The 16,583-nt window shown below is 40.3% G+C and overlaps 1 protein-coding gene across 7 annotated transcripts in view; it reads left to right on the forward strand.

The window, feature by feature from the left end:
- The window catches only part of CLASP1 (cytoplasmic linker associated protein 1), a 224,198-nt gene that overhangs the window by 103,723 nt on the left and 103,892 nt on the right, over positions 1-16,583 (forward strand). For all 7 annotated transcript variants that reach the window (XM_058195472.1, XM_058195491.1, XM_058195454.1 and 4 more), the window contains one exon: positions 13,522-13,674. In XM_058195472.1, coding sequence (XP_058051455.1) covers positions 13,522-13,674 — 153 coding nt within the window. The remainder of the gene's footprint in view (positions 1-13,521; positions 13,675-16,583) is intronic.

Consider the following 16,583-nt stretch of genomic DNA (forward strand, 5'->3'; position numbering starts at 1 on the left):
CTCTCTTAGTTGATAATGGCAAATCTGATTGTTTATATAAATACTTTGAATCTTTATCAGTCTGAGAACCAACTCTTAAGATGATCTTAGGTACAGTTTCATATTTAAGCTGAACAGTACTTGAGTTTCAAAGGCAAAAAAGTACTTCAGAGCATTCAGTATACAAATGTAGCACCATTCTGCAGCTCCTCAACCAAATAACTTAAAATGCTGCACATCCAGAATATTAGATACAGAACAGAGCTGCTGCTATAGGCGCATTGTTATAGGATCATGTGATCACATTTTCCAACCTTTTGACAAGCAAAACCAAGGGGAAACTAGAATCACTTAACAACTGTGTTACTAACTTAACAACTGCAATGATTCACTTAACAAGTGTAGCAAGAAAGGTCATAAAATACGACAAAACTCATTTGTCTTACTTAGCAGAAATGTTGGGCTCAATTGTGGCTGTAAGTCGAAGACTACCTGTACACAGTTCAACATGAGCTATTTCTTCCACTGCTTCCAAATGTTTTAATTAAAATTTTACAAAACACATAAAAGCTAACATTAAGGTCATAAACAGTGAAAGGGAGGGAGGCTGCTTTGTGCTAGTGACTACCAGTGTCTTTCTGCAAGAAATTCAGAGAACAATGTAAGAATAGTAACGCTAGTTTTTCTGTCTAGAGACAGATAGAATGATGTAGATGAGCATTCAAGCAATAAGCAAGGGCACCCACTTAGTAACCCAGATTATATGTATGGAAAGCCCCTCGGACCTAGGTGTGCCTCAGTTATGCTTCTGCTTTTTTAGGTCCTGTAATAAGACATTCCAGATACAGATAGGTGGCAGTCTTAGGTTTATTTGTGCTGAAGGTCCTTCATTTTCATGGAAGGAAAGAAAGTAGGTCTCTTTATTAGAGCAGCTTGAAGTTAACATAGTTAATTTGTTTATCGATAGACATCAGGCATAGGGAATAGTAAGTAGGAACAAAAGAGAAAAATATTGCTATACCTCACCACTTGTTTTAATCAATATTTGCCTGCAGGAATTAAAAGTGACATTTCACTTACACACGCACACCAGTTCATGCCCACAATTAAAATGGCTTCATAACATTTTAAGAATGTGCATTTGTGATAAAATGATTCTAAGTTAAAATGAGATTTAGGACTTCCTGAGTTTCTTTCATTTTAGCACATGAGGCTTCCTTTAATCATTATGTGATGCTCCTCTCCTCTATAGCAGGGGTCTCCAACCTTGGTCCCTTTAAGATTTGTGGACTTCAACTCCCAGAGTTCCTCAGCCAGCTTTGTTAGCTGAGGGACTCTGAGAGTTGAAGTCCAGAAGTCTTAAAGGGACCGAGGTTAGAGATCCCTGCTCTATAGAGTTTTTATCTTAACATTTTCTAATTAGTGTACATTTTGCTGAGTATTATAGTTGAGCTATAGTATCTCTCTAGCAGTGGTGAAATCCAAATTTCTTTCCTACCTGTTCTGTGGGCGTGGCTTGGTGGGGGGTGTCATGTGACTGACTGGGCATGGCTATGTGACTGGGAGATCAAAAGACAGAAACTCACTAACAATGTCCTGCTGGAGCAGGGTTGGATTAGATGATCTCCAGGTCCCTTCCAGCCCTGGATTATCCTCTGAAGCTGCATCTAGTGCCAGGTTTGTAGTCCTTCCTTCCTCTCCTTTTTCTTCCCTCCCTCCCTCTCCCCCCTTTCTCAAACAAACCCCCCACCCCCCTTTTTTTGCCTAGCAGGCTTCAGCTTTTTTACCTTTTGAAAAATGCTTTTAAAAGTAAAAAAAAAAGCTTCTGACATCAGGCACCTCAGCCGGGATTGTCAGAGCCTTGTTTTAACCCTTTAAAAGCATTTTTTTACAACCTCTTCAACCTCTTTACAACCTCTTCAACTCCAGCTTTTAAAAGTTAAAAAAAAAGAGGCTCTGACAATCATGTGGCTCAGCTGGGCATGGGGGGCAGGGACTTTTGCTACCAGTTCTCCGAACCACCTGCCGCCATTGCTACCGGATCAGTTGATCCAGTCCGAACCAGGAGCATTTCACCCCTGCTCTGTAGGTATCCTGCTCTGTCAATTAAGGAAAGAGAAATTTATTGTTCTTCTCAGTATTTGTGGATTTATAAATTCCTAATATTTTGGATAAAGCTATATAGTTTTGGTTTTCCTATGTTCATCGTAGTAAGTCTACAGAATAACTCTGTTTTTAGAATGTTTGGTGTTTCTTTACTCTGTGGCTCTATATTAAGATTTGGAGCAGATCTCCATTCTGTAATAAATAGTAGAGTACTGTTTTGTTTTTTTAAGAGTTACACAACAAGTGCTTTCTACGCCTGGCATTTTTGGCTGCTGAAAGAATTAATTATCGCTGTCTATATCCTTATGCATATTCATTTGTCCCATGTGAATCTGTACCTTCTTTACTGGTCTAAAGATAGATGTGAATAATAGGGCTCTGCAAAAGTTTGAAATAATGCTTTAGTTCAGTGATGCTTCTAAGAAAGAACCCCATTACATTTGATTTGCAAAGTAACAGTAGTCTTTTTGCTTCTTAGTTCAAAGCAGAATAACCACATTGCTTCACTTTGCTCTGGTTCAGTGTTTTTTTCAAGTTTGTCTTGGCATTACAAGAGAAGACTGAGAGGAATCCCAGTTTTGGGGGACTTGAGTGTCCCAAAGGCATGCTGGAGGTATTTAACTTGAAAGTTTATTGGAGAGTCCCCTTCACTCACTAAGTTCTGTTAAAAGCAGTGTGGATAAAAATTGATGATTTTTAAAATTTAAATCAGAATTTTTTTATTTAATCGGATATTTTTTATCAAATTTATTTTAATAAAATGCTTTTGGAGTAAAAATCTATTTAAAGATAATTTTCTATTTAAGATACATTAATAATTTAGTTTATTCAACATGAAATGTAGCTTAGTTATGTAGCATGGGGTTCTGCAATATTAGGACTGTTGGTGAGTCAACAGTAGCCAGGAGGAGCTGCTGTGGGACAGAGATGACAGTTGTTCTTTAAAAATTATGATTTAAATCAAATCTTTTTACTAGCGATTTAAATCATGATTTAAATCCACACTGGTTAAAAGGCTTTCTTTTACTTGAAGTGAAATTATTAATTAGGTGCTTAATTCCAATATTTTCAATACAGTTGAGAGAGAGAAGATGTAAGTTCCCATTCTGCTAGAGGAAGCTGGGTGTCTGGAAAGCTGTCAGGGTTGTAGCTTTTTCTGTGTATGCAAAGACCAAACCCTGTCAGATACGCTCTGAGCTTTCCTTCCCATCTGTCATAGTTTGATCATAGGTTCTTTTACAGGGGAATGTGTCTGTGCCTTTAAGGTTTCTTCCCAGAGACAGATATGCCCTGGAGGATTTTTTTTTGTTTTTTTGTTTATTTTACTGTGTACCAATCTATTTACAGAAATTAGGGAAACTAATAATGTCCAAACTTTTCAGTTTCACATTTTCTCTCCCAGGGTTATTCGCACGTTGCTTAGCTACCAACTCCCTCTTTCTCCCTTCCTTTCCCCCCTCAGTGATTTTACAGGGAGAGGGAGAGAAAGAGAGGAAGATAATTGGCTGAGTTTGCTTAACATGTTTGGCTGTCCATGCATTTTCAGATCTACCTCAGCCATCTCTCTGGGCTGCATGATGCAACTCCCTCTGGGTCCTTTGCCCTCCTACCCTTTTTGCACTGCAAGCTCTGCAGCCTTTCATATGTTTCTGTGACATCACAACACAGTTGTAAAAGGAGCAATGCTAGTGGCACAACATTGTTTTTGTAGTTTGCTTTCCTTGACTCATTTTGTGTGTGCAAATGACATCATTTATACAGTATTTTTTAAATTTGCGCTATAAGCTGCATTGAATAAGGTTAAAAAAAAAATCCATGAACACAGCAGCATTAGCTTCTGTTTAGCTGTAGATCTTAGCGTTTTATCAGTATCATGCTCAGTCTCAGCAGTAAATTGCAATTCTATAGATCCTTATCCTTAATTCTGCTCATTGCTAGATTTGGAGGAGTACTTCCAAATACCACTCAACTATGTTTAAAGCCTCAAACGTAGAAGTTAATTGCTCAGTATGGAGCAAAGGCACCCGTAAGTTGTATATTTTGTATAGTTGTATATATGTGTAAAGTTGTTTCCTTCCACCCTTCCGAATTAACAGATATTTGGCAAGCTGAGATAGGTTTATGTAATGCAGGGGGGTGCTTAGGTCTGCCCTGCGTGGCCACCCTGGAAACAGCGAAGGACCAGCTCAACGGTGTCTCTGCCAGTGAAAACGGAGGTCACGAGGGCCATGCACCCCCCTTACTCCATTTTCGCTGGCAGAGGGTTGCAGGAGGCCGTTGCAGTCAAAAGCAGAGCCTGGGAACCTGTTTTTGCTGGCAGAGTGCTCAGGCCACCACTGATGCCACCAACACAAGTGACATCGAGCTGGCCATGCCCACCCTGGCCACGCCCACCCTGGCCTCCTGAGGTCAAACACAACCCTGTGGCCCTCAGTGAAATCAAGTTTGATGCCCCTGATGAAATTGCTTGTTCCAAGGTTCAGACCTTAATGGTGCCTATCCCCGGAATGCTGTCCTTCTGGCTGTATCAGTGATGAATTTGATGCAATGTAGCATACGACTGTAGTTTCTGTTGTTATATTACTAACAGAGGAATACTTTTACAGATTCTTAGGTAATCTACAATTTTCCAATAAATTGTCCTGGTCTTCATCTAAAATGAAGTTCATTTCCATATCTTAAGTGTAGAAAACAAATCAATTTCAATTGGGAGGATTTTAACTTTGCAAAGTATTTATTTAACCAATGTATTTGTTCTTGTACATTCATGAACATTCTCCAGAAGCTGTAGAGTTCTTCCTCAAGCTAGTATGATTTAAACGATAAGAGTACAGGTAGTTCTTAACTTACAAGCGGTTGCTTAATAACCACTTGATCCACTTGGTAAGGTTGCTTTATGGCCATAAAAAACTTCCAGCTATTGTAAAACACTATGTCACACCCCTCTCCCTCCCTAAAGTCACTTGCCAGCCAGTTTTCACTTGCAACTACTTACATGTGATCACCATTTGCAATCTTCTCCACCAGCTTCCCCAGAAAGTCAATTGGCAAGCCATCAGGAAAAGTTGCAAGCTGCTGCTGCCTGCTGAGAGGATTCCCTCTTATCTTTGAGGGCTGGCTAAAGAAACTGCTTACCTGGCCAAAGGAGCTCAGCAACTCATTCGGCAAGGTAGAGAAATGGAACTCAGATCCCAAAGATCCAACCTCCATTCCTGTAGCCTGCTGGAGCAGTATTCTTCCACATATAGAGGGTAGCTGAACTTGACAGGCAGCTGTTTCTGCTTTGTCCATTTAATGAGCCAGGAGACCACTTAACAACCCTAACCTGGAGTGCCAGGATTACAGTGGTTGAACAAAGCAGCCACCTGGGCATTATGCTTAATGACTGTTTCACTCAGTGACTGAGACTCATGCATATCCATTAACCATTCTCTTTGTGTCATAGCCTCTTTTACAGGAGCAAAATCATTGATTAGCATCACTTGGAATGTGTGGTTGAAAGCCTTTCTTCTCCTCTTCCCACCCTGTAAACCAAGTAGATGTTTCTGTGCCTTTTAATTGTAGTTGAGAAACAGCAATGTTGCTCTTCAGTATCAGGCATAGTAAGTGAAGGTTGATCTTTACCATCTTCCCTCATAACTCTGCCCAAGATTGTACTTGTTCTCTCACTGTATGAGAAAACCCCAAATAGAATAGAATAGAATAGAATAGAATTTTATTGGCCAAGTGTGATTGGACACACAAGGAATTTGTCTTGGTGCATATGCTCTCAGTGTACATAAAAGAAAAGATACGTTCATCAAGGTACAACATTTACAACACAATTGATGATCAATATATCAATGTAAATCATAAGGATTGCCAGCAACAAGTTATAGTCATACAGTCATAAGTGGAAAGAGATTGGTGATGGGAACTATGAAACGATTAATAGTAGTGCAGATTCAGTAAATAGTCTGACAGTGTTGAGGGAATTATTTGTTTAGCAGAGTGATGGCCTTCGGGAAAAAACTGTTCTTGTGTCTAGTTGTTCTGGTGTGCAGTGCTCTATAGCGTCGTTTTGAGGGTAGGAGTTGAAACAGTTTATGTCCAGGATGCGAGGGATCTGCAAATATTTTCACGGCCCTCTTCTTGATTCGTGCAGTATACAGGTCCTCAATGGAAGGCAAGTTGGTAGCAATTATTTTTTTAAATTACTGGAAACTCATAGGTAGTTAAAACCAGGCTCTTTCTATTCAATTATGTTTGGTTTAATCATGTCTCAGAAAAAAATGATTAAAATAGATAATATGGAAATATAAATCAGATCAATTGACATTCTAATAATACAATTCATAGAAAGTTGAAGTATTATAAAAAATATTATGCAGAGTAGAAGAAGAAAAACACTAAAGAAGCTATATTCAAGCTCCCTCCTGGGGGTTTTTTGTTCTCATTTTCTTTGTGTGCATTTGTTTTTCTTTATTTTACTTGTTTACTTGCCTTTATTCCAGTAAATAACTCACTATTTTTGCAGAGGTGTCAAGCTACATTAAAAACAGATATAGCTCTGCCTTCTTTAAAGGACGATTTGTCATGAATCTTAATCATGGCCTGTCCAATTATTCAATAGTATTGCCAGTCTTGGCTTCTGATAAATGAAAACGGAAGTGCTAATCTCCACTTTCTTATTCTCTTGCTTGATACTAATGTCTTTTTAAAAGATGAGTGGAGAAAAATATTCCCAGGAGCCCTCTGTTCCATCTCTCCTAGCAACTCGTCTGGTGGTTTTGCTTCTATTTCTTCTTCCTATAATTGTTTTTTTTTTTTAATGGTTTGCATGAGGAAGAATTTACTATCACTCACTGCTTGGATGCTTGCTAAATCTCAGCCTTGTTCTGTCTTGTTGTCTTACACTTTGTGGTGTTCTTCTTGACTCTTCTTTGCCTCTGCTTCTTTGGATCTCTGGTTTTACTTCCATGGTTTTAAACCCAGATTAAAGTTGGGCTAATCTAGCTGTTTTCTCTTCATTGTGTTCTTTGAGTCTCCAAATTTGGCACGATGGACTATGTCAAAATACTTTGAGACAGGACATTTTTGCTTCTGACAGATAACTTGTCCACTACTGAGTAGCAGTGGATGCACAATTTTAAGGTACAAATGATTTTGGACAGTGGGCAAAACAAAGTACTATCTCAACATTGCGCAATTTCATTTTGCTAAATGCCCAAAATCAGCTGGAGAAAAAAATGCATAAAACAAAGTTAGGAATCCATGAGTAATACCCGTATTGCTTTGAAATATAACATTTAAACCAGCGATCCCCAGCCTTTCTGGCTCTGCGAATCAGCTGTGGCAGAAGAGAGGGGATGGTTTTGCATATGCGCTGCTTACACAAATACAGCTTTGCCCGCTCACCTGTTCTCCTGCTGCTTGCATGGCCCAGTTCCTGATGGGCTGTAGCCTGACACTGGACCACAGTTTGAGGGTTGGGGACCCCTGTTTTAAACAATAATGAAAGGCAAACAAATGGTTCTAAACAGCAGTGAGTTTCACATTTTGTTACTACCAGTTCTCCCCCTGCGCGTGTCCCCTGCCTTCCACACATGCGCCCAGCCTCAAAAACACCTAATCAGGATGTCATAGGGATGGGCGGATGGGCGAGCCCACCTGTGATTTCAGCTACTAGTTCGCCTGAGCTGGTCCAAACCGGCTGAATACTACATCTGGTTCTAAAGAATATGCAATTGTTTGTTCTTGCAAGAGGCAGTTTTTAGCGAATTCTATTTATAGTATTTAGCTAGTATCAGCATTTGTCTTATAGATTCTGTTTCTCTATTTCTCTCCAGTGGAAGTGTTGGTTTTCTTGTGGGTAGCTGAAGATTGCATTAGTCTTTGTACTACTTGATTCCTCTTGGTTCTCTTCATTTAGCACGAAGTCACTCTTGCCAGCTGAATGAAAACGAATAGGCTATATATTGCCCATAAACTGATATATTTACTTTTAGCTAAGAATCTGTATTTGGCTTATTTTTCTGAGTTTATGTTAGAGTTTGGTGGGGGGTTTTTTTTTTGCCACTTGTGCTTATGCCTTTGAATACATGGGGTCTACATATATATATGCTGCACAATTCACACACACAGTTTGGATTATTTTCCTGAATATAGATTTATAGTTTTTAAGTCATCAGTTTTCCTTGGTAAGTTTGAGTTCTGTAAGATCCTGAGCCTGGTTGTAAACAAGCACTATCTTGTGTTCTGACTGGAGCATTGCACTTTTTTAGATCCCTCTCTCCAAAGTTTAATTTGTCCAGTCTTTGTGAAAATCAGTCTGTGTTGTCAAAAAGGAAGAAAGAATGTCTATGAAGATTCCCAGTCATCCGGGTAATGGTTGTCCCAAAGGTGCTTTTTCAAGAGGCAGCTGGGTTTCTTCTTTTTTCTTTGAAGATGCAAATGATCAGCTGTCCGCAAGGAATATAAACCCTTCCATTCCCCTCTATCCAGTCAGAGCTGAAGAAGCTTCTTGGATGAGAAGCGAAAGGTCTTCAAAGAAACACAAGAAAGTCCAGTTGCCTCTTGAAAAATATCTTTGGGACAAGGAAGAAAGAAAGTTTGAATCCTCAAGTTACACCCCTCAACATTATAGAAAGTAGTGTTATAGATTTTTTTTTTAGTTCTTATACACCAGAAGGGCAGTACAGGTTGTAGATGTTCCATCTCTCTTAGAGATTAAAGTTAGGAGGGGAAGGACTTCAGGTAAATTAGGTGGTAAATTGTAAATTAGGTGGTAGAAACTACCAGGCAAGAGAGACTCGGTGATATTCTGAATAACAAGGTTTGACACCAGCTTTTGACCCTATTAGCTCATTTATGCTGCCTTTTGGTGTATTAAGAACTGAAAACATATGTTGGATTTCCTTACGTGTTCTTGCCCTTAGGTTTCCTTGAGTCTCAAAAACACGGGGAGAACATAAACACAGCACATGGGGAGACATTCCCTTAGCAGCATGAGTGAAAGCATCTATTCTTACAGTTGGGGCTCAGGCAACTTCACCTCTTCGAGATTCAGTTTGTCCCTATGTAGCCCTTAGTTTTTCTTGAATTTAATGTGATAAATGTTGTGGATAAATGTACTTTCTCAAATCTAGTTATACATACAGTTGTATCACAGATTAACAGAGTTCGTTTCTAAGCTCTAGTATTGAAACCTACACAAACATTTGGTTGCATTTGTCCACATGAAAATTATTTTTTATCTCTGTTATTTAAAGTACAATATAGAGAAGCACTGAAAGGAGAAGAAATTGATGCCCTCTTTCTGTTTGTTTTAAAAGAGGTAAGAAGTTTAAGAAGAAATGATGGGCAGAGGCACAAAAGGGGGGAAATAGGAAACTAAATAGCCTTTTCCCTTTTCCATTCCTTCCCTTCCCTTCCCTTCCCTTCCCTTCCCTTCCCTTTTTTCTTTTTAGTCATTGTTTAATTTGCTGTTTTTTTGTTTCTGCTCAACAGATTAATTAACTAAACACACACACACACACACACACACACACACACACAATTCACAACTCTAGGCCTCTTACAACATTTAAAACACCACATAAAAACTCCACCGCACTCCATCCATGCCAACAACAATTCAATCAAATCAACCGCTTGATTGGCTTCTTCTCCATTCATGCTCCCCAGGCCTGCTGACAAAACCATTTTTAGGTCTTTTGGAAAAGCAATATGGTGGGGGCCAACAGTAATTTGTGAAAACTGGCAGAAAAACAAGAAGGAAATTGCCTTCAGCTGAAATAATGAAAGATTGAATTTACCACTAAGTGATCTTTTTAGTTGTCCGGGAACCTAGAGATCTTTAGAAGTGCTTGCCTTTGGACTAGAGATGTGTTCATTTTTATTGGCTTAGATTGTATTGGTACAAGAGGGCAACGAACAGAGAGAAAACATTTAATTAATTCAGAGCATGAAAAAGAACTCTGCTGTCATAGATTTTTTATTTTAGAAATCCAGGCAGCATGACATTAACCAGATTAGAGCCGTGGTGGCGCAGTGGTTAGAATGCAGTACTGCAGGCTACTCCTGCTGCCTGCTGGCTGCCTGCAATTTGGCAGTTCAAATCTCACCAGGCTCAAGGTTGACTCAGCCTTCCAATCCTTCTGAGGTCAGTAAAATGAGGACCCAAATTGTTCGGGGCAATATGCTGACTCTGTAAAGCACTTGGAGAGGGCTGTAAAGCACTGTGAAGCAGTATATAAGTCTGAGTGCTATTGCTATTGTTACATGGATTTAAAAAAAAAAACTTTTAAAAATTCTAAAATCTGCTCACTGAGAAGCTTAGTAATTTGCCTAATGTCCCCCATCTCTGTTCTTTAGGTTGTCCTGCACTCTGAAGGTCAGGTGAGGTTGGAGGGGGCAGTGAGTGTGGGCAGTGTAAAGTACGTGGTCAAAAGAGCAGAGATAAGGGGAGCTAGGCAAGGGAGTATAAGCAGGGTGAGCGTGACAGGACAGGAGTACGAAATCCTGGCCTAACGACCGCTACCGTAACTACCAGAACTGCCATCTTTAAGCGGTATAGTCACATGATGTTTTGCCTAATGTCTGCATAGTTTAGCATCAGAAATTCTTAATTGGGATGGTTAAGCAGGGATATCTGTAACCTGGGAACACAGCCTCTCTAGCTGCTTCTAAAAATTTACTCTGGAAAATATGTTGATGATATAACAATAATAAATGAATTAAATGAATAGCTACAAAAACACTTAAAGACTCTCCTTGAAAGGAAAGGAGGAATGAAACACAATTGCAAGTTTACTCAAGAGCAACAGATTTAGGAACAGAGTTGTGAATGCTGAAGGTGACAAAGCTTTGTTTGAGTATTGGGCATTCTTGCAATTTTGTAGATAATTTGTAGAGCTGAGGATGGGGTATTATTTTTGTCTCTTCCTCCCCATGCATTTTTTGACTTCCTGGCATTCCCTCTTGTTTCTTGTAATTTTATACCTGGTAGACTGATGTTAGAAAGCTAGCTTTTAAAGCAACATAATGACAAATATATGCAAACGCATTTGTCATGGAGAAATGATGACAAGCTGTTAAGATGCTCCCATTAGACTTCCCGGAGGGATGAACTTTAGCTCTTTTTTTTTCTTGCTGGTCAAAGCAGCTCCTGAAGAGATTCTCTGCTGCGGGTGCCTGTAATAACCTTCCACTTTTGCCCCTCAAAAGCTTGGGAAGGGTGCATCGGCTGGCTCAACTCTCCAATCACAAGCCTCTAAACAGTGCTCAAGCCTGGGTTGTCGAACGCTGGGTGTGAAACTGCATGCTTAATGAACACAGGGGGCAAGGATTGATTATGCCTTGGACTTGGAAGCTGCAGCTGCCTGTGAAACAGTGTTACCTCTAAGCTCGCTATGGAAAATATGAAGGAATGTTGAAGAAGCTTATTTGCAAAAGGATATGCTCCTGTAAGCAATTTTGTCTCTCTCTCTCTGTGTGTGTGTGTGTATGTGAAATTTTGTATGTGAAATTTTCCCACTTCAGTGAGGAATAAAAAAAAGATCATTAAGCATTTTTAAAAATTTGTTTACTGTTAATAGGGACAGACAAAGGCCTCTTTAAACAAGGCATGTGTCTATGTAAAGCTAGACGGTCATTCATAAATGAGCTTTGTAGAAACAGAAGGAACAGCAGTGATGGATGGATAATGGCTAAATGTAGAGAGCTGTGTACTGTCTGGTTTAAAGTCCATTGAAACCAGTGGAAGGCAAAAGAGGTTTGGATATAGCTTTATGAAACGTGTTGTTTGACTTGCAAACCTCATCCTTCTATGTAGCACTCAGTTGTCATAAGAGGTGAATTTTATTCTGACTTTATAGTATAGATCTGACTGTTAGATTCCCATTTCCTGAAGTCCATGTTCAGATTTTTAACCTGTTCTTTGTTTCTCTTTCTGCTCTGTACATGTGCTCTCAAAAACCTGATGTCTGGAAGTGAATAGCCTAGATTGCTAACAGTGAAAATTAAGTGTGGAAATGTAATGTTATTCAAACTGTTATTGAGATTGATTTTAAAAAAAATTATCACAGATATTTAAATGTCTTTTTAAACTCTGAATTTCTGGCTGATTATATCTCATCTTGAAAGAGCAATGAGTTTTCCTGGAATATTGTTACAAGGAATCTTTTTCTTTGAATCATTATGAAAAACAAAATGTGCTTCTCAAAAGAAACTACTGAAAATCGTACTTTTTTTAGTTAACACTTCAATATAGGAAGCCACACCCCTGAGGAGTGTATGAGAGAGAGAACAATCTGCTGTTCATCTGTTTATGCTATTTGTTTTACTTCTGATCTGCTCAGCAACAAGGTTTTGAACTAATTAATTCAATTAATTAAAACTTTGAATTAAAATTCTTTTGCTTTGATAAAGACCTAGTTTGTACAGTAATTGAATGTTTCAATTACTTGTAAATTGAATGTTTCATTTTGCTTGTAAAAATTTATCACGGTCCTAAGGATAAGAAGATACATCTTTTTCACAAGTGCCAATAACAAAATTAGACCTAAGATGATCAGATAGTTTTATTGAAGCTCTAAAGGTGTTAGTCTGCACTCTTTTATGAGTGCATGGTTCAGTGATTTCATTGCTGATGACCTGCATTGAAATACAGTATGCAGAGCATGGATCTTCTTATTACTAATAGTTAACAGAGTCACTTTAAAAAAAATCAGAGGGTGTGGTATTATATCTAGGCCTCTATCTCCCACATGTTTCACTCGTGTAAGAAGGGAGGTGTATGTTGAATATATTGTTGAGTAGAAATAGACTGAAACAAAGGCATTTGGTATCACTGTCAGCAATAAATTTTAAAATTTGATGGATTTGTTAGGTATCACACAGACATTTATTCCCAGTGGTCAGACTCCAGAGAACTAGGAAATTAGTTTTGTGAATAATGTGGCCTTACGCTTTTGACACTGGGTGGGGAGCTTTCCAAACTAGGTTGTGATATGATTGTGAGCATTAGCCATCAGAATAAAAGTATTCCACAAAGGGCCCACATTTGAGTATAAACAGCTACTTGGAGCTCAGCCTATATTTATAAATCATATGAAAAAGGAAAATTATCAAACTAATTTGGAAATGTACATAAGGAACAGTAACATGAAGATTGTTACACATTACATTTATAATAGATACATGGACTTGACTCAGTTTTTACATAATTATCTTCCTGTCTTCCAATGGTCATTAGAAAGCAGTATAATGTGTATTTAGTTTTAAGTGAAAGGGTCCAAGCAGGCACATATCTCCATGTTCATGTTACTGAATAACAGGTTGTGTCCTGCTGTAATATATGTATTTCATTTGTTCACATTTGCAGAGCATACTTGCTTCAAAATGGGCAATGGTTACAAGTAACTCTCTGAATTTTATGTTGTGCTTGCTTTGTAGATAAACATTTTGATGATGATGACTCGGTGGATGGGAACCGACCATCCTCAGCCAGTTCCTCAACCTCTTCAAAGGCTCCTTCATTATCTCGAAAAACTGGGACAGGCACTGCTCGAAGGGTAGGAGCAGTAGCTTTAGTCGCAAAAACTCCAGGTAGGTCAGAGCCCTTGCAAACACCTAGATATTACTTCTTTCAGTCCTTTTTTGCCCTTACATTTTTTATGCATGGTTGGAACAGTAGAACATAACACCTCCCTCTGTGCACCTATTTGTTGATTTGAGGAATGTACTAAAAATTTATGTAAAATATTTGAGATTGTGTCATGTCAACAAGCATATTATCAAATATGTTTATTGTCACTAGAAGTAGTCCTCGTTTAGCAACTGCCTCATTTAGTGAGCATTCACTGTTACAATCGTTATAGTAAAAAAACTTAGCAATCAGTTCTCGCATTTAGGATCCTTGTTGCTCTGTAAACATAGGAAAGTGGAAGTAAGATCATTTATTTATTTATTAAATTTATATTGCTGTCTATTCACCCATGGTGACTCAAGGTGGCTTACAGAAGAAAAGACCACATTTAAAACTAACAAAAACTAATAAAAACTAACAAAAAGAATCAAATAAATTAATATAGTACAATAAGCACAGTCGTAGTTTTCTTAGTGACCGATTCACCTAACAACCAGATTGTTGATCCCAATTGTGATCACTAAACAAGGACTACCTGTACATCACTTAATGATTTTGCTTAAAAAGTTTTTAAAAAACTTTCTGCATGTTAATGGGACAAATTCTTGAGTTCAGATCTTTATTCATATGCAATTTTCTCTGGCTTTTCTAAAGCCAGTAGTTTTTCAAATAATGAGCCTAGTTTATAGAAATGGAATGGAATAAATCCAATGACGGAGAACTATATTAATAAAGACGCCTAGAGAGTGTCTGGAGATCCAGCCGTTCTGAGGCTGACCGGACACTAGTTAGGTCCTATAGCAGGACCTACCTAGTGGCACTGAGGGATGCGAAACGTTCCTACGTTTCCTCCCTCATTGCATCGGCAGATAACCGCCCGGCCGCCCTGTTTCGGGTGACCCGTTCTCTCCTTCAACAGGAGGAGCGGGAGGACCCCCTACAAGGGCGTGCCAAGGAGTTTAACGGTTATCTATACGATAAAATCGTTCAGCTTCGGGACGGATTGGATCAAAATTGGGTAGATCTAGACGAGAGTTCCGAGACCCGTCTTGTTGAGGTGGTTTGGGATGATTTTGACCCTGTGACTCCCAAGGACATGGACAGGTTGCTGGGAAGACTGAATGCCACCACATGTTTACTGGACCCGTGCCCCTCCTGGTTGGTGCTGGCCACACAGGAGGTGACACGAGGCTGGCTCCAGGGGATTATTAATGCTTCTCTGCGGGAGGGGATCGTTCCCGCTGCCTTGAAAGAGGCAGTGGTGAGACCTCTCCTCAAGAAGCCTTCCCTGGACCCGGCTGTTTTAGGAAATTATCGTCTGGTCTCCAACCTTCGCTTTACGGCGAAGATTGTAGAGAGTGTTGTGGCATGTCAGCTACCCCAGTACCTGGATGAAACCGTCTATCTAGACCCGTTTCAGTCCGGCTTCCGGCCCGGGTACAGTACGGAGACGGCTTTGGTCGCGTTGGTGGATGATCTCTGGAGGGCCAGGGATAAGGGTTACTCCTCTGCCCTGGTCCTATTAGACCTCTCAGCGGCTTTTGATACCATCGACCATGGTATCTTGCTGCGCCGGTTACAGGGGTTGGGAGTGGGAGGCACCGTTTATCGGTGGTTCGCCTCCTACCTCTCTGACCGGACGCAGGCGGTGTTGACAGGGGGGAGAGATCGATTCCGAGGCGCCTCATGTGTGGGGTGCCGCAGGGATCGATTCTCTCGCCTCTCCTGTTCAATATCTACATGAAGCCACTGGGTGAGATCATCAGTGGTTTTGGGGTGAGATACCAACTGTATGCTGATGACACGCAGCTGTACTTTTCCACCCCAGGCCACCCCAATGAAGCTATCGAAGTACTGTCCCGGTGTCTGGAGGCCGTACGGGTCTGGATAGGGAGGAACAGGCTCAAACTTAATCCCTCCAAGACGGAGTGGCTGTGGATGCCGGCACCCCGGTACAGTCAGCTGCAGCCATGGCTGTCTGTTGGGGGCGAGTCATTGGCCCCGATGGTGAGGGTGCGCAACTTGGGCGTGCTCCTGGATGGGCGGCTGTCTTTCGAAGACCATTTGACAGCCGTCTCCAGGAGAGCTTTCTATCAGGTTCGCCTGATCCGCCAGTTGCGCCCCTTCCTGGACCGGGATGCCCTATGCACGGTCACTCATGCTCTCGTTACCTCTCGTCTGGACTATTGCAATGCTCTCTACATGGGGCTCCCCTTGAAGAGCACCCGGAGACTCCAGCTAGTCCAGAATGCGGCTGCGCGGGTTATTGAGGGAGCAGTTCGGAGCTCCCATGTAACACTATCCTGCGCAGACTGCACTGGCTGCCTGTTGTCTTCCGGGTGCTCTCAAGGTGTTAGTTACTACCTTTAAAGCGCTCCATGACTTAGGACCGGGATACCTACGGGACCGTCTACTGCCAACATCTATCTCCCAACGACCAGTGCGCTCTCACAGAGAGGGGCTCCTCAGGGTGCCGTCAGCCAAGCAATGTCGGCTGGCGGCCCCCAGGGGGAGGGCCTTCTCTGTGGGGGCTCCTGCCCTATGGAACGAGCTTCCCCCTGGACTCCGACAAATACCTGACCTTAGGACCTTCTGCCGCGAACTTAAAACCTACTTATTTCGTCTTGCTGGACTCGCTTAAATTTTATATTATCAAATTGATTTATGAGTTTTAAATTTTTTAGTAAATTTTAGAGGGAATATTTTTATCTATAAGTAGCCATATTAAATAGGTTTTTTAAGGGTTGTTTTTAGTTTTGTATTGTTGTTTTCTTTCTGTATTTTATTTGTGGCTGTACACCGCCCTGAGTCCTTTGGGAGAAGGGCGGTCTATAAATAAAAATATTATTATTATTATTATTATTATTAT

The sequence above is a fragment of the Ahaetulla prasina genome, chromosome 1, assembly GCF_028640845.1.
Source record: "Ahaetulla prasina isolate Xishuangbanna chromosome 1, ASM2864084v1, whole genome shotgun sequence".
Classification (NCBI taxonomy): domain Eukaryota; kingdom Metazoa; phylum Chordata; class Lepidosauria; order Squamata; family Colubridae; genus Ahaetulla; species Ahaetulla prasina.